The sequence below is a fragment of the Callorhinus ursinus genome, unplaced genomic scaffold, assembly GCF_003265705.2.
Source record: "Callorhinus ursinus isolate GAN/ISIS: 27379988/994484 unplaced genomic scaffold, GSC_fseal_2.0 scaffold71, whole genome shotgun sequence".
NCBI lineage: Eukaryota > Metazoa > Chordata > Mammalia > Carnivora > Otariidae > Callorhinus > Callorhinus ursinus.
In genome coordinates, this window is record NW_027397133.1 from 5,474,998 (window position 1) to 5,499,672 (window position 24,675).

Here is a 24,675-nt window from a genome sequence, read left to right on the forward strand (position 1 = left end):
AGTTTCCCTTAAAAAGATAGCAGGGGTGGGGCACCTGGGTGGCTCAGTTGGTTAAGCGATTGCCTTCGGCTCAGGTCATGATCCTGGAGTCCTGGGATCGAGTCCCGCGTCGGGCTCCCTGCTCTGCGGGAAGCCTGCTTCTCCCTCGGCTTGTATTCCCTCTCTTGCTGTCTCTCTCTCTGTCAAATAAATAAATAAAATTAAAAAAAAAATAGCAGGGGTACCTAACTAGAGCAGATGGGGATTGGTTTAAGATTTTGTTTCTGGGTCAGCCAAAATTGTAATTAAGTCTCGGTTTGGTGGCATGGGGCTTGCAACTCCATTTGGGGCCTGTTGTCTTGTTTTAACATGTGGGGATTAACCCCACTTATTCATGTACTAGTATTCTTATTACGTTTCTAGAAACAAAGAAGATTTGACCTTTGTTAAGGATTTTTGCACCTGTGTTGAGGAGGGCTTTTGTCATTTTCTTGGGACTTGATGTCTTTGTCTGGTTTTGATATCAAGGTAACACTGCCCTTAAACAGTAACTTTCAAGTATACCTTCCTCTTCTGTTTCCTGAAAGGACTTTGTATAGGACTGGTATTACTCTTTTCCTGAGTGCTAAGTGGAATTCACTGGTGAAGTCATCTGGTCTTTTTGTGTGAGTGTGATAATTTATGAATTAAATTCCTGAACTATTTAGATTTTTTGCTTTTCTTGCAACAGATTTGGTAATTTGTATGTCTCAGGGTATTAGTACCTTCTTAAAAAATCTAAGTTGTTGAATATATCTCCTTATTTTAATGCCTCTAAGATCTATAGTAAAAGTCTATCTTTTATGCCTGAAGTTGAATTTTCCCTATTGTTTCCATTTATTTGATTTTTACTCTGATTTTCTTAATTTCCTCTTTCATGACTTCTTGAGATGGAAACTTAGAAAACAAAAAGTCTAAAATCAAAAATCTAATATAAACGTTTAAAGCTATAAAATTATCTGAATGCTATTTAACTGCACATCAGAAATTGTGATTATTTTCATCATTTCAAAATTTTTTTGAGAGCCAAATTGAGACTTTTTTAAAATTTATTATGTTCAGTTAACCACTGCATAGTATATCATTAGTTTTTGATGTAGTGTTCAGTGATTCATTAGTTACATATAACACCCAGTGCTCATCACAGCACGTGCCCTCCTCAATACCCATCACCCTGTTACCTCCTACCCCCACCTCCTTCCCCTCTGAAATCCTCAGATTGTTTCCTGGGGTCCATAGTCTCTCATGGTTCATCTCCCTCTCTGATTTCTCCCCCTTTGGATTTCCCTCCCTTCCCCTATGGTCCTCCGTGCTATTGCTTATGTTCCACATATGAGTAAGACCATATGATAATTGTCTTTGCTTGACTTCACTTAACATGATCCCCTCCAGTTCCATGTGGATGCGAATGGTGGGTATTCATCCTCTCTGATGGCTGAGTAATATTCCATTGTATATATGGACCACATCTTCTTTATCCATTCGTTTCATCTTGGCTTCTTCCACAGTTTGGCTATTGTGGACATTGCTGCTATGAACATTGGGGTACATGTGGCCCTTCTTTTCACTACATCAGTATCTTTGGTGTAAATACCTAGTAGTGCAATTCCTGGGTCGTAGGGTAGCTGTATTTTTAACATCCTGAGGAACCTCCATACTGTTTTACAGAGTGGCTGTACCAGCCTTGTATACCCACCAACAGTGTAAGAGGGTTTCCCTTTCTCCACATCCTCGCTAACATTTCTTGTTTCCTGTTTTGTTAATTTTTGCCATTCTAACTGGTATAAAGTGGTATCTCATTGTGGTTTTGATTGATATTTCCCTGATGGCTAGTGATGTTGAGCATTTTTTCATGTGTCTAAATATTTTCTAATTTTCCATGCAATTTCCTGTTTGACATGTGGGTCAGAGTGTATTTAACTTTGATATATTATTAGGACATTTCTGGATATCTTACTGGCTTTTTTTAAATCTAATTTTTTTATTGAAGTATAGTTGACATAATGTTACAGTAGTTTCAGGTGTACAACATAGTGAATAGACGACTGTATACATTGTTACTGTGTGTCACCATACAGCACTGTTACCTGACCGTTGACTGTGTTCCCTATGCTGTACTTTTCATCCCTATAACTCATTCATCCCACAGTTGGAATCCTGTACTTCCTACCCCCCCTTCACCTATTTTGCCCATCCCTCAACCCCCTCTGGCAAGCACCAGTTCTCTCTTATTTATGGGCCTGTTTCTGCTTTGTTCACGTGTTTTAATTTTTAGGTTCCACATATAAGTGAAATCAAAAGGTATTTGTCTTTCTCTGACATATTTCACTCAGCACAATACCTTCAAGGTCTATCCATGTTGTTGCAAATGGCAAGTTTTCATTGTTTTTTTATGACTAATCCATTATGTGTATGTATGTGTGTGTGTGTGTGTGTGTGTACATCTTCCTTATTGGTTCATCTGTTGATGGACACTTGGGCTGCTTTCATGTCTTGGCTCTTGTAAATAATGCAGTAAATATAGGGGTGCATATATCCTTTTGAATTAGTGTTTCATTTTCTTTTGATAAATATCCAGTAGTGGAATTACTAGCTTATGTGGTAATTCTAATTTTTTGAGGAACCCTCATACTGTTTTCCATGGTGGCTGCAAAAATTTACTTTCCCACCAGCAGTACACAAGGGTTCCTTTTTCTCCACATCCTCACCAAAACTTATTATTTCTCATCTTTTTTATTCTAGCCAGTCTGACAGGAGTGAGGTGATATCTCATTGTGGTTTTGATTTGCATTTTCCTGATGAGTGATGCTGAGCATCTTTTCATGGGTCTCTTGGCCATCCATAGGTCTTCTTTGGAAAAATGTCTATTCAGGTTTCTGCCCATTTTTTAATTGGATTATTTGGGTTTTTGGTGCTGAGTTATAGAAGTTCTTTATATATTTTAGATATTAACCCCTTATCAGAGCTATCATTTGCAAATATCTTCTGTTCACTAGGTTGCCTTTTTATTTTATTGATGGTTTCCTTTGCTGTGCAAAGGCTTTTTATTTTGATGTAGCCCCCATAGTTTATTTGTGCTTCTGTTTCCTTTGCCTGAGGAGATAATCTAGAAAAATGTTGCTAAGACTGATGTCAAGGAGATTATTGCCTGTGCTCTCTTCTAGGATTTTTATGGTTTCAGGCCTCACACTTAGGTCTTGCATCCATTTTGAGTATATTTTTGTGTATAGGATAAAGTGGTCCAGTTTTCCCAGCACCAGTTATTCAAGAGACTGTCTTTTCCCCATTGTATAATTTTGCCTCCTTTGTCATGCCCTCCTTAATGCCCTTCACTGTTTTACCTCATCCCCCCACCCCCCTCCCTTCTGTAAGCCTCAATTTGTTTCCCAAAGTCCAGAGTCTCTCATGGTTTGTCTCCCTCTCTGATTTCTTCCCATTCAGTTTTCTCTCCCTTCCCCTATGGTCCTCTGCTCGTTCTTTATGTTCCACATATGAATGAAACCATATGATAATTGTCTTACTCTGCTTGACTTCACTTAGCATAATACCCTCCAGTTCCATCCATGTTGATGCAAATGGTAGGTATTTATCTTTTCTGATGGCTGAGTAATATTCCATTGTATATATGGACCACATCTTTATCCTTCATCTGTTGAAGGACATCTCAGCTCCTTCCACAGTTTGGCTATTGTGGACACTGCAGCTATGAATATTGGGTGCAGGTGCCCCTTCTTTTCACTACATCTGTGTCTTTGGGGTAAATACCTAGTAGTACAATTGTTGGGTCATAGGGTAGCTCTATTTTTAACGTCTTGAGGAAACTCCATACTGTTTTCCAGAGTGGCTGTACCAGCTTGCATTCCCACCAAGAGTGTAGGAGGGTTCCCCTTTCTCCACATCCTTGCCAACATCTGTCATTTCCTGACTTGTTAATTTTTGCCTTTCTAACTGGTGTAAGATGGTTTCATTTTGGTTAAAGTGGTTAACTTTAGGGGTTCAGATTTGTTTTGTTTCACTGATTTTTTTTTTTATGGTCTAATTGTTTTTTCAGCAACTAAGAGAAGTGTGTTGAAATCTCTAACTGTGGTTTTGTCCATTGCTCAGTTTTTGCTTTATTTTGTAGTCTTTGTTAGATACATAGGCATTTGTAATTGTTACATTTTGCCATATTGACACTTTTGTTACAGCTCTGTCTTTAATGGTGTTCTATTTTGTAGTCACTTTTTTTCTGATATTAGTTTAGCCACTTAAGCTTTCTTAGGCTTTGCAGAATGTATTTGTATGTCTTTCTATTCTTTTAATTATTTGTATTTAGAATAGGTTTTTTGTTGACAGCATATAGTTGGATCTTTGTTTTTATGTGATCTGCCAACATCTGCCTTCTGATTTTAGAGTAGTACATTTACACACAGTGTATTTATTTATTTGGGTGTGTTTACATTTGCCATCATGCTTTTGTTTTAGTCTTCCATTTTTGCTCATCTGTTCTTTCCTGTAATATTTTGGGCAGACTGAATATTGTTTAGTTTTGCTCTAATGTCTCTATTGACTTGTGGCTGCTGCTTTTTCAGTCCATGCCCTTGGGGTCTTTGCTACATCAGCATAGTTGAGAGATCTGCCAAAGATGTGGGCAGAGTTTAGTCCTAGTTAGGGACTGACCCTCTGTGATTCCCCTACCTTTGATTTTTCTCCCTTAAATTTCCAGTGGTATTTCTAGCCTTGAGTTCTGACCTCTGACACCTCAAACTGTGTGTGGGTTAAGTAATGCATTGAGTCAAAAGAGAATCAAACGCAAATTTTACCCCGTGCCATTAATGGTCAGCCAGGGATTTGGGAGGAACTTAGATTAATGTTACTCCTGTGGCTGTCAGGGCAGAAATTCTGGAAGCCAAAGTTTCCTACTCCCTGGCCCTGAACAGTTTTAGCTTTTTTCTGTCTGATCTGGAAGGGGGGTTAATTTGGGAAGCACTCTAAAGCAAAAAAAGTCTTTAAAAGTTGTACAAAATTCTCATTCCCATTTGTAATCTCTCCCTCTCTCCCCTTCTTGTCCCACACCTGTCCCTAGGCAACTACTGATCTACTTCCTGTCACTCTACATTACTTTGAATTTAAAAAAATTTTTTTATAAATGGAATCACACAACATTTTTTTCAGTTGTCTTATTATACTCAGTATAAGTTGAGATTCACCCATGTTGTTGCATCTATCAGCAGTTCATTCCTTTTTATTTCCAAGTAGTAGTCCAGTGTGGATATACTACAGTTTATTCATTCACCTGTTGATGGAGGTTTGTTTCCAGCTTTGGGCTATTACAAATGAAGATCCTGAATGTTCTTCTATCCATGTGTGTATTGCCATAGGCCTTCATTTTCCTTGGGTAAGAATAAGGAATGGAATGGTTGGATCATGTGGTTGGTATATATGTTAATTTTCATTTTTTTCACTGATTGTGTACATATATATAACACACAATTTTTAATTTTTCACACCACTTTTAGGTTTACAGCAAAAGTGAGAAGATAGTTCCCATAGATCATGCACACATGCGCATGCACACACATCAGCTTTCCCCTACCAACATTTGATACTAGAGTGGTATTTTTGTCATAACTGATGAACCTACACTGATACATCGTTGTCGCCCAGTGTCTATAGTTTACAGTAGAGGTCACTCTTTGTCTTGTACGTTTTGTGTGTTCAGATTTATAATGGTATGTATCTACCCTTAAAGCACCATACAGAATAGGTTGCCTTACAATTCTCTGTGCTCCACCTGTTAATTTCCCTTCCCCTCTCTCCACGGTCAACTAGCGATCCTTTTGTCTCCACAGATTTGCCTTTCCCAGGACGCCATACAGGTAGACTCTTGGAGCCTTTAGTTGTTTCAGACTCACTTCTTTCACCTAGTAACTTACAGTTACTTGAAGGCTCGGTAGGTCTTTTATTTTGAGCACTGGATAATAGTCCATTGTCTGGATGTACCAGTTTATTCATCCATTCAGTTGATTGCTTCCAAGTTTTGACAGTTACAAATAAGGCTGATGTAAACTTCTGTGTGATGATTTTTGTATGGACGTGTTTTCAACTCATTTGGGTAAAGACCAAGGTCCACAATTTACTTTTGTAGTTTTAAGAGAAATTGCCAAATTTTCAGCAACGGTGAATTGAGAGTTCCAGTTGCCCTACATCCTCACCAGCAATGGTGTTGTCATTGTTTGGGATTTTGGCCATTCTAACAGGTGGAGTGGTATCTTAATTTGCAGTTCACTAAAGACATATGACAATGTCGAACACCTTTTCATGGGCCTGTTTGCTGTCTGTATAATTTTCTTTGGTGATGTGTCTGTTCAGGTCTTTTTACCCATATTTTATTTTTTTTAAAGGTTTTATTTATTTGACAGCGACACAGTGAGAGAGGGAACACAAGCAGGGGGAGTGGGAGAGGGAGAAGCAGGCTTCCCGCTGAGCAGGGAGCCCGACATGGGGCTCGATCCCAGGACCCTGGGATCATGAACCAAGCTGAAGGCAGACGCTTAACGACTGAGCCACCCAGGCGCCCCTACCCATATTTTAAGTGGATTGTTTTCTTATGGTTGACTTTGAAGAGTTCTTTGTGTATATGTTGAGTAACATTCCTTTACCACATATATTTTTCACAAATATTTTCTCCCTGTCTGTGGCTTGTCTTACTCTCGACAGTGGCTTTCACAGAGCAGAAACTTAGGAGTATGACAGTTTTGTATTTACATTAAGGTCTATGATTTAATCTTTGTGAAAAGTTTTTTTTTTTTTGCATGTGAATGTCCAGTTCCAGCACCATTTGTCAAAAAGACTATCTTTGCTTCATTGTATTGCCTTTACTTTTTTGTCAAAGATCAGTTGATTATATTTGGGCCTATTTCTTAGCTCTTTGTTCCAGTGGTCTATTCATCTGTTCTTTTGCCAGTACTACACCATCTTGAATACTGCAGCTTTAGATAGTAAACTTAGAAGTTGATTAATGTCAGTCCTCCAGCTTTGTTGTTCTTCAATATTGTTCTGGCTCTTCTGGGTCTTTTGTGTTTCCATATAAACTTTTAAATCTGTTTGTCAGTATCCACCAAATATCTTGCCAGGATTTTGATTGGGATTGCAAAGGACTGACATCTTGACAGTATTGAGTCTTTTTATCCCTGAATGTAGAATATTTTTCCATTTACTTAGATTTTGTTCATCAGAGTTTTATAATTTTTCTCATACAGATCTTGTTAGATTCATACCTACATAGTTCATTTTGGAGGGTGCTAATGTAAATGATAATGTGATTTTAATTTCAAATTCCATTTGTCCATTGCTTATGTATATGAGAGCAATATACTTTTCTATATCTTGTGTCCTACATCTTTGCTGTAAGGGTTTATTCCAAGAGTTTTTTTGGTTGATTCTTTGGGGGTTTCTACATAGACAGTCATATCATCTACCAACAATGAGTTTTATTTCTTCCTTTGCAATCTGTACCCTTTTTACTTCCTTTTCTTGCATTTGCTGGGACTTACAGTATTGAAAAGGGGTACACTTCAAATCAAAAGCGATTTTCAAAAAAGACATCCTTTTTCCTGATTTTAATAGGAAGGTTTTGGGTTTCTCACCATTAAGTTATGGATAAAGAAGATGTGGTCCATATATACAATGGAATATTACTCAGCCATCAGAAAGGATGAATACCCAACTTTTACATCAACATGGATGGGACTTAAGGAGATTATGCTAAGTGAAATGAGTCAAGCAGAGAAAGTCAATTATCATATGGTTTCACTTATTTGTGGAACATAAGGAAAAGCACGGAGGACATTAGGAGAAGGAAGGGAAAACTGAAGGGGGGAAATCAGAGGGAGAGATGAACCATGAGAGACTATGGACTCCGAGAAACAAACTGAGGGTTTTAGAGGGGAGGGGGTGCGGGGGTGGGCTAGCCTGGTGATGGGCATTAAGGAGGGCATGTACTGCATGGAGCACTGGGTGTAAAACGAAAACAATGAATCATGGATCACTACGTCAAAACCTAATGATGTACTGTATGGTGACTAACATAATAAAATTAAAGATATTAGCTGTTAGTTTTACAGTTGTCCTTTATCCAGTTGAGTAATTTCTTCTATATTCGTAGTTTGCTGAGAGTTTTTATTATAAACGAGTATTGGATTTTATCAAATGCTTTTTCTCTCTTGATAGTATCATGGGATGGATATTAATTTTCACGTTTTGAACCAGTCTTACATGCCTGGTGCACTTGGTCACAGTGTGTAATTCTTTTTATACATTGTTGCATTTGATTTGCTAATATTTTTGATGATCTTTGCATTTTTTAATTTAGGTTAGTCACCATACATCAATTTTTGATGTAGTGATCCATGATTTATTGTTTTCATATAACACCCAGTGCTCCATGCAGTACGTGCCCTCCTTAATACCCATCACTGGGCTAACTCATCCTGCCACCCCCCTCCCCTCTAAAGCCCACAGTTTGTTTCTCAGAGTCCATGTGTTAATGAAATATATTGGTCTGTAGTTTTCTTGTATCTTTGGTTTTGGTGTTAGGGTAATGATGGCCTCATAGAATGAGGAAACATTCCCTCTGCTTCTGTCCTCTGAAAGCTCTTGTAGAGAATTAGTATAATCCCTTTCTTAACTGTTTGGTAGAATTCACACGTGAACCCATCTGGGTCTGGTGCTTTCTGTTTTGAAAGATTTAGGTCTATTCAGATTGAGATTTGGCAAATTGTGTCTTTCAAGGAATTGGTCCATTTCATCTAGGTTATTAGATGTGGGCATAGAGTTATTCATAGTGTCTGTTATTTTCATGTCCATAGTATCTGTATTGATGCCTTTTTTTTTTTTTAAAGATTTTATTTATTTATTTGACACAGAGAGACACAGCGAGAGAGGGAACACAAGCAGGGGGAGAGGGAGAAGCAGGCTTCCCACAGAGCAGAGAGCCTGATGTGGGGCTCGATCCCAGGAGCTTGGAATCATGACCTGAGCCAAAGGCAGATGCTTAACAACTGAGCCACCCAGGCGCCCCCCTTTTTCTAATTTTATTGTTATGTTAGTCACTATACAGTACATCATTAGTTTTTGATGTGGTGATTCATGGTTTTTGTATAACACCCAGTGCTCCATGCAGTACATGCCATCTTTAATACCCACCCATCACCAGGCTAACCCATCCCCCCACCCCCTCGCCTCTAAAGCCAACAGTTTGTTTCTTTTTTTTTTTTAAGATATAATTGACCTAAGCACTAAAATTTTAAGGTGAATATCATGATTTGATTTACATATATTACAAAATGACTTACCATAGCAAGTTTAGTTAAAATCTATTACCTCACATAGGTTTTTAAAAAACGGTTTTTTGGGGCGCCTGGGTGGCTCAGTTGGTTAAGAGACCGCCTTCAGCTCAGGTCATGATCCTGGTGTCCCGGGATCGAGTCCTGCATCGGGCTCTCTGCTCAGTGGGGAGTCTGCTTCTCCCTCTGACCCTCCTCCCTCTCGTGCTCTCCGTCTCTCATTCTCTCTTTCTTGCAAATAAATAAAAATCTTAAATAAAAATCTTAAAAAAAAAAGTTTTTCCTTGTGATGAGAACTTTTAGGATTTACATTCTTAGCAATTTTCAAATATGCCATAGAGCAGTGTTAACCATATTCATTGTTACAGTACATCCTCAGTACTTATAACTGGAAGTAGGGACCTTTTGATCCCTTTCATCCGTTTCCCCCATACTCAGTAACCACAAATTTTATCTTTTTTGAGTTTTTTTCCTACCTATGAGAGATTATACAGTATTTGTCGGACTTATTTCACTTAGCATAATGCCCTTGAGGTCCTTCTGTGTTGTCATAATGGCAAGATTTAATTCTTACGGATGGCTGCAGAATATCCCCCCCCCCAACTTAAACACAATTTCTTTACGCATTCATCCATCAACGGACACTTGTTTCTGTGTGTTAGCTATTGTAAATGCTGCTGCAGTGAACATGGTGCAGATCTCTCCCCCGCATACTGATTTTGTTTCCCTCAGATATATACCCAGAAGTGGAATGCTGGGACATGTGGTAGTTCTGTTTTAAATGCTTTGAGGGGGGACACCTGGGTGGCTCAGTCAGTTAAGCATCTGCCTTTGGCTCAGGTCATGATCCCAGGGTCCATCGGGCTCCCTGCTCAGCAGGGAGTCTGCTTCTCCCTGTGCCTGCCGCTCCCCCTGCGTGTGTGTGTGTGTGTGTGTGTGTGTGTGTGTGTGTGTGTCTGTCTGTCTCTGCATCCTCTCTTTCTCTCTGACAAAATCTTAAAATCCTTTGAGGCACCTCTACACTGTTTTCCATACTGGCTGCCCCAGTTTACAATCCCACCAACAGTGCACGAGCTTCCCTTTCTTCTACATCCTCTCCAACATTTATTACCTCTTGTCTCTTTTGATGCTAGCCATTCTAACAGGCATGAGGTGGCACCTCATTGTGGTTTTGATTTGCATTTACCTGATGATTAGTGATGTTGAACATCTTTCATGTACAGGTTTCCCCTGCTCTCTGAAAGGGGGTTCCTATGGGAAAAAAATATATATATAAAAGGACGTCATTCATAACAGCAACAATGACAAAAAAGATAAAACTCTTTGGGATTAACTAGAAATATGCCAGATTTATATGAAGGCAATTATAAAACTTTCCTGAAGGCCATGAAGAATGGCCAGAATCAGTGAAGAGACATATTGTGGTCCTGAATGGGAAGAGTCAATCAATAGCTTAAAGAAGTCAGTCCTTCCCAGATTAATTATACAGCCAATGCAATATCAATAAGAATGCATGAATTAAAAAATATTTTGTAAACAAATGGCATAAAGAAACAATTACCAATAATTTCTATGGAAAGTTTTTGGCTGTTCCCAGACCGCAAAAATAACCTCTCTCAGGCTTTTTTGGTACCTAAGACACATCTTGCTAGTGGATGCACAGAATAAGTTGAGATAAAGCACAGATGCTCCCAGACACAGTTCAGAGCTATAGTGGCTTCAATGCCGAGATGCTGAATGGAGTTCCTGAGAGCCTAGCTGTTTGCCACTGAGGGTACACACTGCGTCTATAAGGGCTCACTGCAAAACAAACACTAAATTCGATGTTCACTTTTCACCTATTTTCATAAAAGTGAAAATCCTCTTTGGGTTTCTTTTGGTTAGCAAATACCAGTACAGATGTAGGTTTTTGTCAAAATGAAGAGTTAACACAAACTTTCAGAAAGCAGGTGATACCTGTAACTGTTGGCTATTTGAATACAGGCGTACCTCACTCTACAGCACTTCGCAGATACCGGGTTTTTTGTACTTCTATTTGTGGGTTTGTTTTTTTTTTTAAATGTTAGTCACCATACAGTACATCGTTAGTTTTTGATGTAGTGTTTCATGATTCATTGCGTATATACACCCAGTGCTCCATGCAGTACGTGCCCTCCTTAATACCCATCACCGGGCTAACCTATCCCCCCATGCCCCACCCCCAAAACCCTCAGTTTGTTTCCCGGTGTCCATAGTCTCTTATGGTTCATTTACCCCCCCCCCGATTTTCCCCCTTCTCCTAATGTCCTCCATGCTATTTCTTATGTTCCACAAATAAGTGAAACCATAGGATAATTGACTTTCTCTGCTTGACTTATTTCACTTAGCATAATCTCCTCCAGTCCCATCCATGTTGATGCAAAACTTGGGTATTCATCCTTTCTGATGGCTAATATTCCATTGTATATACGGACCACATCTTTATCCATTCATCTGTTGAAGGGCATCCCGGCTCTTTCCACAGTTTGGCTATTGTAGACATTGCTGCTATGAACACTGGGGTGCATATGGCCCTTTTCACTACATCTGTGTCTTTGGGATAAATACCCAGTAGAGCAATTGCTGGGTCATAGAGTAGCTCTATTTTTATACACTGAAGGTTTATAGCAGCCCTGCATCAAGTCTTTCAGCACTGTTTTTCCAACAGCATTTGCTTGCTTCATTTCTCTGTGTCACCTTTTGGTAATTCCCACAATATTTCAAACTTTTTCATTATTATATTTGTTGTGGTGATCTGTGATTATGCCTTGTTCCTGATCTGTAGAGGAAAGTGTTTCATCTGATTTTTGAATGTTAAACTAACCTTGCATTCTCGAAACAATCACTCCATGATTTAGTGCCCTTTTTATACATCATTGGATTTAGCTGGCAAAGCTTTGTATGGATCTGTAGTTGTCTTTTCTTGTAATGTCTGTGTCTGATTTTGGTGTCAGGGTAACGCTGGCCTGATAAAATACCTTGGGAAGTAGTCACTCTTATACAGACTCCTCCAGAAGAGTGAATGTCATGATTACAGTTTTGTAATTCAGCTTGAAGTCCGAATTTTGATGCCTCCAGCTTTGGGTTTTTTTCAGTATTCCTTTGGCTATTTGGGGTCTTTTCTGGTAGGTTTGTTTTGGAGATATTTTCCTTTGTAAGAGTTAGGTTTCCTTGTTTGCAACCAGGAACTGGGGAGCCTCCTCCCACCCTTGCCACACACTCACCAGGAGGGGTGGGGCGGGCAAAAACTCTGGGAAATTGGGGGCGGAGCAAGATGGAGGAGTAGGAGACCTGGATTTCATCTGGTCTCAGGAATTCAGCTGGATACGGATCAAACCATTCTGAACACCTACGAACTCAACAGGAGGTCAAAGAAAAGAATAGCAACAACTCTCTGAACAGAAAAGTGACCACCTTCTGGAAGGTAGGACGTTCGGAGAAGTGAATACGAGGCGATATTCGGGAGGGTAGACAGCAGGGAAGGGGGCCTCCGTCCGCCGCTTCTGGCAAGTGATAGAGCCCTGGAGCAGCCAGGGCGGGACAATTCCGCCTCAGGCAAAGACATTTGGGAACCACGGCAACAGGCCCCTCTCCCAGAAGATCAGCACGAACAGCCAGCCAAGACCAAGTGTACCCATCAATGAGAACAGAACTCCAGCACTAGGGGAATACTGCACATAGAATTCATGGCTTTTTTACCATGATTCTTTAGTCTTTCAAAGTTAATCTTTAAGTTTTTTTTGAATTTTTCTTTTTCCCTTTTTCAACCATTTTATCCTTTTAAAAAAACATTATTTTTAGAGTCATATTCTAGCCCTACAGTAGTTACCCTTATTTTTGGCATATATATATACATATATGTATATATAATCTCTTTAAAATTTTGAGATGGTTTCTTCTAACAGATCAAAATATACCCTAAATCTCTAGTGTATGGCTTTGTTCTAGTCTCCTGCCTGATCACTTTTTTTTAATCTTTTTTCAAACTTATCAATTCCTTTTATAAAATTTTTTATAATTTTCATCTTTATAGTCATATTCCATCCCTTCATCGTATCAACCCTTATATAGAAGTCTTTAAAATTTTGGGAGGCACTTCCTTCTAACAAACAGACCAAAATACACCCAAAATCCAGTGTGTGGCACTGATCTATGCACCAGCTGGATCATATTTGATCATAGTTTTTTTTTTTTTCCCTCTTTTTTCTTTCTTTCCCTTTTCCCCTGGTTTCAGGTCTTTTCTGATTTGTTTAGAGTATATTTTCTGGGGACATTGTTACCCTGTTAGCATTTTGTTCTCTCATTCATCTATTCTCCTCTGGACAAAATGACAAGATGGAAAAAAATCACCTCAACAAAAAGAACAAGAGGTAGTACCATCTGCCAGGGACCTACTCAATATAGACATTAGTACGATGTCAGACCTAGAGTTCAGAATCATGATTTTAAAGATACTAGCTGGGCTTGAAGAAAGCATGGAAGTTATTAGAGAAACCCTTTCTGGAGAAGTAAAAGAACTAAAATCTAACCAAGTCGAAATCAAAAAGGCTGTTAACAAGGTGCAATCAAAAATGGGGGCACTAACTGCTAGGATAAATGAGGCAGAAGAGAGAATCAGCAATATAGAAGACCAAATGATGGAAAATAAAGAAGCTGAGAAAGAGAGAGATAAACAACTACTGGATCACGAGGGCAAAATTTGAGAGATAAGCAGTACCATAAGACGAAACATTAGTATAATTGGGATCCCAGAAGAAGAAAGAGAGGGGCAGAAGGTATATTGGAGCAAATTATAACACAGAACTTCCCTAATGTGTGGAAAGAAATAGGCATCAAAATCCAGGAGACACAGAGAACCCCTCTCAAAAATCAATAAAAATAGGGCGCCTGGGTGGCTCAGTTGGTTGGGTGACTGCCTTCGGCTCAGGTCATGATCCTGGAGTCCTGAGATCGAGTCCCGCATCGGGCTCCCTGCTCAGCGGGGAGTCTGCTTCTCCCTCTGACCCTCTTCTCTCTCGTGCTATCTCTCATTCTCTCTCAAATAAAAAAAATTAAAAAAAAAACAATAAAAATAGGTCAACACCCCGACATCTAATAGTAAAACTTACGAGTCTCAGAGACAAAGAGAAAATCCTGAAAGCCGCTCAGGAGAAGAGATCTGTAACCTACAATGGTAGAAACATTAGACTGGCAACAGACATATCCAGAGAGACCTGGCAGGCCAGAAAGGACTGGCATTATATATTCAGAGCACTAAATGAGAAAAATATACAGCCAAGAATACGATATCCAGCTAGGCTGTCATTGAAAATTGAAGGAAAGATAAAAAGCTTCCAGGACAAATAAAAACTAAAGGAATTTGCAAACATGAAACCAGCCCTACAAGAAATATTGAAAGGGGTGCTCTAAGCAAAGAGAGAGCCTAAAAGCAGCATAGACCAGAAAGGAACGCAGACAATATACAGTAACAGTCACCTTACAGGCAATACGATGGCACTAAATTCATATCTTTCAATAGTTACCCTGAATGTAAATGGACTAAATGCCCCAATCAAAAGACACAGGCTATCAGATTGGATTAAAAAACAAGACCCATCGATATGCTGTCTGCCAGAGACTTGTTTAGGACCCAAAGACACCCCCAGATTGAAAGTGAGGGGGTGGAAAACCATTTACCATGCTAATGGACACCAAAAAAAAAAGCTGGGGTAGAAATCCTTATATCAGACAAATTAGATTTTAAACCAAAGACTGTAATAAGAGGTGAGGAAGGACACTATATCCTACTTAAAGGGTCTATCCAACAAGAAGATCTAACAGTTGTAAATATCCATGCCCCTAACATGGGAGCAGCCAGTTATATAAGGCAATTAATAACAAAAGCAAAGAAACACATTGACAACAATAATAGTGGGGGACTTTAACACCCCCCTGACTGGAATGGACAGATCATCTAAGCAAAAGATCAACAAGGAAATAAAGACTTTAAATGACACACTGGACCAAATGGACTTCACAGACATATTCAGAACATTCCATCCCAAAGCAACAGAATACACATTCTTCTCTAGTGCCCATGGAACATTCTCCAGAATAGATCACATCCTAGGTCACAAATCAGGTCTCAACCGGTACCAAAAGATTGGGGTTATTCCCTGCATATTTTCAGACCACAATGCTTTGAAACTAGAACTCAATCACAAGAGGAAAGTCGGAAAGAACTCAAATACATGGAGGCTAAAGAGCATCCTAATAAAGAATGAATGGGTCAACCAGGAAAGTAAAGGATTAAAAAAAATTCATGGAAACAAATGAAAATGAAAACACAACTGTTCAAAATCTTTGGGATGCAGCAAAGGCAGTCCTAAGAGGAAAGTATATAGCAATACAAGCCTTTCTCAAACAAGAAAGGTCTCGAATACACAACCTAACCCTACACCTAAAGGAGCTAGAGAAAAAAACAGCAAATAAAGCCTAAACCCAACAGGAAAAAGAGAAGTAATAAAGATCAGAGCAGAAATCAATGAACTAGAAACCAAAAGAACAGTAGAACAGATCAACGAAACTAGGAGCTGGTTCTTTGACAGAATTAACAAGATTGATAAGCCCCTGGCCAGACTTATCAAAAAGAAAAGAGAAATGACCCAAATCAACAAAATCATGAATGAAAGAGGAGAGATCACAACCAACACCAAAGAAATACAATTATAAGAACATATTATGAGCAACTGTATGCCAGCAAATTAGATAACCTGGAAGAAATGGATGCATTCCTAGAGATGTATCAACTACCAAAACTGAACCAGGAAGAAATAGAAAACCTGAACAGACCTATAACCACTAAGGAAATTGAAGCAGTCATCAAAAATCTCCCAACAAACAAAAACCCAGGGCCAGATGGCTTCCCAGGGAAATTCTACCAAACATTTAAAGAAGAATTAATACCTATTCTCCTGAAACTGTTCCAAAAAATAGAAATGGAAGGAAAACTTCCAAACTCGTTTTATGAGGCCACCATTACCTTGATCCCAAAACCAAAGACCCCATCAAAAAGGAGAATTACCAATATCCTTGATGAACATGGATGCAAAAATTCTCACCAAAATACTAGCCAATAGGACCCAACAGTACATTAAAAGGATTATTCACGACCCACACGACCCACCCACACACGACTAAGTGGGATTTATCCCTGGGCTGCAAGGTTGGTTCAACATCTGCAAATCAATCAACGTGATACAATACATTAACAAAAGAAAGAACAAGAATCATATGATCCTCTCAATAGATGCAGAAAAAGCATTTGACAAAGTACAGCATCCTTTCTTGATCAAAACTCTTCAGAGTATAGGGATAGAGGATACATACCTCAATATCCTAAAAGCCATCTATGAAAAACCTACAGTGAATATCATTCTCAATGGGGAAAAACCGAGAGCTTTCCCCTTGAGGTCAGGAATGCAGCAGGGATGTCCACTCTCACCACTGCTATTCAACATAGTATTAGAAGTCCTAGCCACAGCAATCAGACAACAAAAAGAACTCAAAGGCATCCAGATTGGCAAAGAAGAAGTCAAACTCTCACTCTTTGCAGATGATATGATACTTTATGTGGAAAACCCAAAAGATTCCACCCCAAAACTGCTAGAACTCATCCAGGAATTCAGTGAAGTGGCAGGATATAAAATCAATGAACAGAAATCAGTGGCATTCCTATACACCAACAAGACAAAAGAGAGAGAAATGAAGGAGTCGATCCCATTTACAATTGCACCCAAAACCATAAGATACCTCGGAATAAATTTAACCAAAGAGGCAAAGGATCTGTACTCAGAAAACTATAAAATACTCATGAAAGAAATTGAGGAAGACACAAAGAAATGGAAAAATGTTCCATGCTTATGGATTGGAAGAACAAATATTGTGAAGATGTCAATGCTACCTAGAACAATCTACACATTCAATGCAATCCCCATCAAAATACCATCCACTTTTTTCAAAGAAATGGAACAAATAATCCTAAAATTTGTATGGAACCAGAAAAGACCCCGAATAGCCAGAGGAATGTTGAAAAGCAAAGCTGGCAGCATCACAATTCCAGACTTCCAGCTCTATTACAAAGCTGTCATCATCAAGACAGTATGGTACTGGCACAAAAACAGACACATAGATCAATGGAACAGAATAGAGAGCCCACAAATGGACCCTCAACTCTATGGTCAAGTAATCTTCGACAAAGCAGGAAAGAATGTCCACTGAAAAAAAGTCTCTTCAACAAATGGTGTTGGGAAAATTGGACAGCCACATGCAGCAGAATGAAACTGGACCATTTCCTTACACCACACACAAAAATAGACTCCAAATGGTTGAAAGACCTAAACGTGAGACAGGAGTCCATCAAAATCCTAAAGGAGAACACAGGCAGCAACCTCTTCGACCTCAGCCGCAGCACCTTTTTCCTAGAAACATCGCCAAAGGCAAGGGAAGCAAGGGCAAAAATGAACTATTGGGATTTCATCACGATAAAAGGCTTTTGCACAGCAAAAGAAACAGTCTACAAAACCAAAAGACAACCGACAGAATGGGAGAAGATATTTGCAAATGACATATCAGATAAAGGGTTAGTATCCAAAATCTATAAAGAACTTATCAAACTCAACACCCAAAGAACAAATAATCCAATCAAGAAGTGGGCAGAAGACATGAACAGACATTTTTCCAAAGAAGACATCCAAATGGCCAACAGACACGTGAAAAAGTGCTCCACATTGCTCGGCATCAGGGAAATCCAAATCAAAACCTCAGTGAGATACCACCTCACACCAATCAGAATGGCTAAAATTAACAAGTCAGAAATTGACAGATGTTGGCGGGGATGCGGAGAAAGGGGAACCCTCCTACACTGTTGGTGGGAATGCAAGCTGGTGCAACCACTCTGGAAAACAGTATGGAGGTTCCTCAAAAAGTTGAAAATAGAGCTACCATACGATCCAGCAATTGCACTACTGGGTATTTACCCCAAAGATACAAATGTAGGGATCCGAAGGCGTACGTGCACCCCAACGTTTATAGCAGCAATGTCCACAATAGCCAAACTGTGGAAAGAGTCAACATGTCCATCGACAGATGAATGGATAAAGAAGATGTGGTATATACATGCAATGGAATATTATGCAGCCATCAAAAGGAATGAGATCTTGCCATTTGCAACGTGGATGGAACTGGAGGGTGTTATGCTGAGTGAAATAAGTCAATCAGAGAAAGACATGTATCATATGACCTCACTGATACAAGGATTTCTTAATCTCAGGGAACAAACTGAGGGTTGCTGGAGTGGTGGGGGGTGGGAGGGATGGGGTGGCTGGGTGATAGACATTGGGGAGGATATGTGCCGTGGGTGAGCGCTGTGAATTGTGCAAGACTGTTGAATCACAGATCTGTACCTCTGAAACAAATAATGCAATATATGTTAAGAAAAAAAAAAAGATAGCAGGAGGGGAAGAATGAAGGGGGGTAAATTGGAGGGAGAGACAAACCATGAGAGACGATGGACTCTGAAAAACAAACAGCATTCTAGAGGGGAGGGGGTGGGGGGATGGGTTAGCTTGGTGATGGGTACTAAAGAGGGCACGTTCTGCATGGAGCACTGGGTGTTATGCACAATGAATCATGGAACACTACATAAAAAAACTAATGATTTAATGTATGATGATTAACAATAAAAAATTTAAAGAAAAACTGGGAAATTTTGTAGAGCTTTGAGTACATCTTTTACTTGGTTAAACATTGTATTATTGCTGCAGCTTACCTGGTTTTCAGAGTTCTCACAAAGTCGTTGTCTGTGTGGTGTTGTTTATCTGTTGCTCCTGTGCGGTACCGAGGGCTGGACCATCCCATTCTGCCTTCCTGTTTACATCACTCTCTCGTTTAGCTCTTTGAGTGTATTTCAGACAGTTCTAAAGACCTTGTCTGACACTGCTGATACCTGTCACAGACTATTCGTTGCTGCCACTTTATTCCTCCAAATAGGCATTTTTCCTGTTTTTCTTTTTTTTTTTTTTTGGTATGCTTTTGAGACCAGCTCTTTTTTTCAGGGAAGACCTTCACTAATGTGCAGGGTATGTTGTGAACCCCGGGGTCTCCCCAGGGTGAGGGCTTAAGGTCTTCTCAGGAATGTTCTGAGCCTGTGTCTTGCCTGGGCTTATGTGTGTGTGTTTTTCTCAACTCTATCATATACAAAGATGCTTTTAAGTGTCTGAACCTCCCAAAGATTGTCACCCTAGCTTTATGGGGACATAGGTGTTCTTTTGCATTCCTTCACACGTAATCATTCTCCCCAGCCTTCTGCAGGTCTGTAATCCCCCTGCAGCTCCCCCGAGGCCCTGTCTCCAAGTCAGACAGAATCGACACTGGTCCCTCCAGCAGCCCCCAAACAGGTTAGACCAGTGCAAATAAAGTCTGCTCTGCTCTGCCCAGTTTGAAGTAGGGAATTGCGAGGTGGGCTCCTGCATCCCTCAGACTGTACCTTACCAAAAGTAAAACTGCCACTACATTTAAAAGTAGCTGCATATGGAGAATGGGGAAAAGCCCACACAGCCTCAAGGTAAGACATACTCAGTAAAGACCTGAGAAGACCTTAAACCCTCACTTTGGGCTGATCCCAAATTTCCTCCCATTTTAAGTGTATTTTTTTCTACTGGATGGTCCCTTGTTTGCTATAGATCTTTTTCAGCTAGCCTTTTTTTTTTTTAATGTTTTCTTTGGGGAACAAGGGCTTGGAGTTTCTGTTTACCACCTTGCTGATGTCACTCTTTCTGTCCCTAATTCTTTATCCTTATTCTTTCAGGAGGTAGGAATCAAAATGAGGTGGAGACTCTTCATGAAGCAGGAATAAGGTGCCTTTCGTTGGGAGAGCTTTCATGTTGGCAAATCAAGAGACGTGTTGTGAGCAAATTAAACAAAAATCAAGACTCTGTGATAAATATTCAAGGAAAGAGTTCTCAGTTCCCCGACCAGTGTGATTCCCCCTGTCAAGTGGGAGCAGGAATATGTATTCAGGCTTCTGTGGAGGACAGCTGTATCATGAATCTTCTAGAGGATCATTCCAAGATTATTGAAAAGCAAGAATTTCTGGCTGGGAGAGCTCATAATTCTTGGAGTAAAATATATCTCAGTGAAACACAGAATTACCAGAGAAGTTGTAAGACTCAGATGAAAAGCCAATTATGTATATTTGCTCCATACGTTAACATTTTCAGTTGTATTTCACACCACCATGATGACGATACAGTGCACAAAAGAGACAAAGCTCACAATAATGACTGTGGTAAGGTGTCCCCTCTTATCCAGCAGACCTACCACTGTAGTGAATGTGAGAAAGCATTCAGTGATGGCCCCAGTCTTGAACTTCATCAACAGGTACACTCGGGAAAGAAGTCCTCCCCTTACAGTGCACATGAGAAGGACACCAGTTATAGCTCAGCTGTTCCCATTCAGCAAAGTGTTTACACAGGAAAGAAACGCTATTGGTGTCATGAGTGTGGGAAGGGTTTCAGCCAGAGCTCAAACCTGCAAACTCACCAGAGAGTCCACACAGGGGAGAAGCCCTATTCGTGCCTTGAGTGTGGTAAGAGCTTTAATCAGACCTCACATCTTTATGCCCATTTGCCTATCCACACGGGAGAGAAACCCTACCGATGTGAAAGTTGTGGGAAGGGCTTCAGTCGTAGCACTGATCTGAATATTCATTGCAGAGTTCACACTGGAGAGAAACCTTACAAATGTGAGGTATGCGGGAAGGGCTTCACTCAGAGATCACATCTTCAGGCCCACGAGAGAATCCACACTGGAGAGAAACCATACAAATGTGGAGACTGTGGTAAACGCTTTAGTTGTAGCTCAAATCTTCATACCCATCAAAGAGTCCACACTGAAGAGAAACCATACAAGTGTGATGAATGTGGGAAGTGCTTCAGTTTGAGCTTTAACCTTCACAGCCACCAACGAGTCCACACCGGGGAGAAACCGTATAAGTGTGAAGAGTGTGGGAAGGGTTTTAGTTCAGCCTCAAGTTTTCAGAGCCATCAGAGAGTTCACACAGGAGAGAAACCATTTCGCTGCAATGTGTGTGGTAAAGGCTTCAGTCAAAGTTCATATTTTCAAGCCCACCAGAGGGTCCACACTGGAGAAAAACCATACAAATGTGAGGTGTGTGGGAAGCGCTTCAATTGGAGCTTGAATCTTCACAATCATCAGAGGGTTCACACAGGAGAGAAACCTTATAAATGTGAAGAGTGTGGGAAGGGCTTCAGTCAGGCCTCAAATCTTCAAGCTCATCAGAGTGTCCACACTGGGGAGAAGCCATTCAAGTGTGAAGCGTGTCAGAAGCGATTCAGCCAGGCCTCACATCTTCAAGCCCATCAGAGAGTCCACACTGGAGAGAAACCATATAAATGTGATACGTGTGGTAAGGCCTTCAGCCAGAGGTCAAATCTTCAAGTCCATCAGATAATTCACACTGGAGAGAAACCATTTAAATGTGAGGAGTGTGGGAAAGAATTTAGTTGGAGTGCTGGGCTCAGTGCTCATCAGAGAGTTCACACAGGAGAGAAACCCTATACATGTCAGCAGTGTGGTAAAGGCTTCAGTCAGGCCTCGCATTTTCACACACATCAGAGGGTCCACACTGGGGAAAGGCCATACATATGTGATGTCTGTTGCAAAGGCTTCAGCCAGAGATCACATCTTGTATACCATCAGAGAGTCCACACTGGAGGAAATCTGTAGACACGTGAGGTGTGGTGTAGCCTTCAAAGTTCACATCCTCCTCTCTACTGGAAAATCGATGCTGGGAATTGTGGGAAGTTCCTTCAGAATTCAGAAGCCTCAAGGAATCTTCACATGCAAGTAAGCTCTGTAAAGTGCTGTTTTAAGGACTCGGGAGATAAATTCTTTACAAACATCAGATTTCACAGAGAGAAAACCTATAAATACAGTCAATGTTTGAGTTCTGAATGTCCCAATTTTCAGGATGCAACGCAAAAGAATTTCAAAATTCATCTGAGTCTACCCAGGAAAGAGGCCTTATAAATGAAGATTAGGGGCAGAACTTTAATGAAAGTATCATGAGGGACAAGTAAAATTAACGGCAACGGCAATGTAACCTCCATGTAGGGAGGGATGTTTTTCACTGCTTTATCTCTACCATGTAGAAGTGTGCTTGGCTCCTAATAGATGCCCAGCAATTACTGAATAAAGGGAGAAAATCTATCATTAGGACAAGTATTTAAAAATTGTACTCCCCTACCCAGATTTCATAATAACATACTCAAAAGGAATCCTGCAAGTAGCCTTAATGAGATTTCAGGAAACGTTCAAGTACAGAAAATCATGTCATGCTGTCATCCACAGTAAGGCAAATTTGGATGAAATTTGTGAATGGCCCCCATCCTCCATCCAGCCCTGGTTCTTTGTAGTATGTCAGCCCTTGTGTACAGTGTAATATTTAGTATCATTAGTTTGTATTTTATAGACTGATAATACTGTTTTTAACTAATAACATACTACAATTTATATGCCTGGAAATTTTGGACCCTAATTCATTAAGGTAGGATTTCACTGTTACTCTTTGAAAGTGTTAAAAGTAGTTACTAATGACAAGAAGTTTTTTAGTAAACTTGAATTGTTAGTAATTGGTTTCTTCTCATTATTTCCCTTCATGCTTAGGTCAGATTGCCTTCCCTATGCACAGTCCTTCATCCAGACCTGTGTAGGCAGGGGCTTTGGCAGATTAATTTTGTCACACCCCATCCCCACCTCTCCCCCACCCCCCATGGAAGGCAGAGCAAGAAACCAGTTGGGTTTTTATTGAAATTTCATTAAATGTAACAATTTAGGTGGATTACTGTTTACAGGGCATTCTGTGTTCAATACCTCTTGTCAGGAGTGGACATTAACTGGTCAATATATATCAAAATACCCTTTGACCTGGCAATCCTAGCACTAGATGCTTTGCTTAGGAGATTATAGCAAAAGTGAGAGTGTACACAAGGATGTTTATACTGATTTTTTTAAAGGAAATAAGTATTAGCAAAGTAGTGGAATAAATATATTCTAATACACAGCCACACACACACAAAAAAAGGACATGGTCTGTAAGGACAGAGAACCATCATTCATGAGAAAGCTACATTAGAGCCTTCCCAGTATGTGTGGCCCAAGTAATAATATGTATACCTACAGATGTGCTTACATACAAGGAGGTAATATGTAGAGGGACGTTCATGGACATGCTACCTGGTTTGCTCTGGCAGAGAGGCTTAGGGTGGTTTTAGCTTTTTGAAAAATTATCTACAGTGACCATTATTACTGTTTACCAAAACAGTAAGACTGTGAGACAATAAAATTGCACAAATAAATATTCCCTAATGCTAAATCTAATCTAAATCTAAAGCTTGGGGTGCAAGCATCTGCCTTCAGCTTAGGTCATGATCCCAGGGTCCTGGGATCAAGCCCCACATCAGGCTCCCTGCTCTGCAGGAAACCTGCTTCTCCCTCTCCCACTCCCCCTGCTTGTGTTCCCTCTCTTGCTGTCTCTGTCAAATGAATAAAATCTTTAAAAAATAAAATAAAAAATAAATCTAAAGCATAAAGCTAAATCTAATAATCTTATCTCACCATAGGGCATGAAACCTATTTACAGATCCATATGAAAGGATGTTCATTGTTTCATTGTTGGTAATGGCACAATTTGCATTCATCCGTTAGATTGACAAAACAATTTAGGACTTATCCATTCAGTGGAATATTATGCAGAATGCAATGAAAAAATAAACTTATGGTTACTAACATTGGTAAATACCCAGGATATACATAGAAAAGTGGCCAGAGACATAAGGTTTTGTAGGAGATACATATACACGTAAATCTCTAATGCCCCCTTTAAAGGTAACCAGATCATATTCATACCTATAAGTGTATTGTGATCTATATGTAGAATATTCTCATATATGTATAAATATGATCTGATTTTTTATTATATTAGTCACCATACAGTATTTCATTAGTTTTTGATGTAATGTTCCATGATTCATTGTTTGCGTATAACACCCAGTGCTCATTGCAGTACGTGCCCTCCTTAATACCCATCACCAGGCTAACCCATCCCCCCACCCCCCTCCCCTCTGAAACCCTCAGTTTGTTTCCCCAGAGTCCATAGTCTCTCATGGTTCGTCTCCCCCTCCGATTCCCACCCCCCTTCATTTTTCCCTTCCTGCTCCTGATGTCCTCCCTGCTATTCCTCATGTCCCAACGT

General features: G+C 39.9%; 1 protein-coding gene across 1 annotated transcript in view; it reads left to right on the top strand.

The window, feature by feature from the left end:
* The window catches only part of ZNF235 (zinc finger protein 235), a 37,217-nt gene extending 13,241 nt beyond the window's left edge, over window positions 1-23,976 (top strand). Inside the window, exon 5 of the mRNA XM_025849502.2 lies at window positions 20,209-23,976. Coding sequence (XP_025705287.1) covers window positions 20,209-22,148 — 1,940 coding nt within the window. The 3' untranslated portion in view covers window positions 22,149-23,976. The remainder of the gene's footprint in view (window positions 1-20,208) is intronic.
* Window positions 23,977-24,675: the final 699 nt, after the last annotated feature.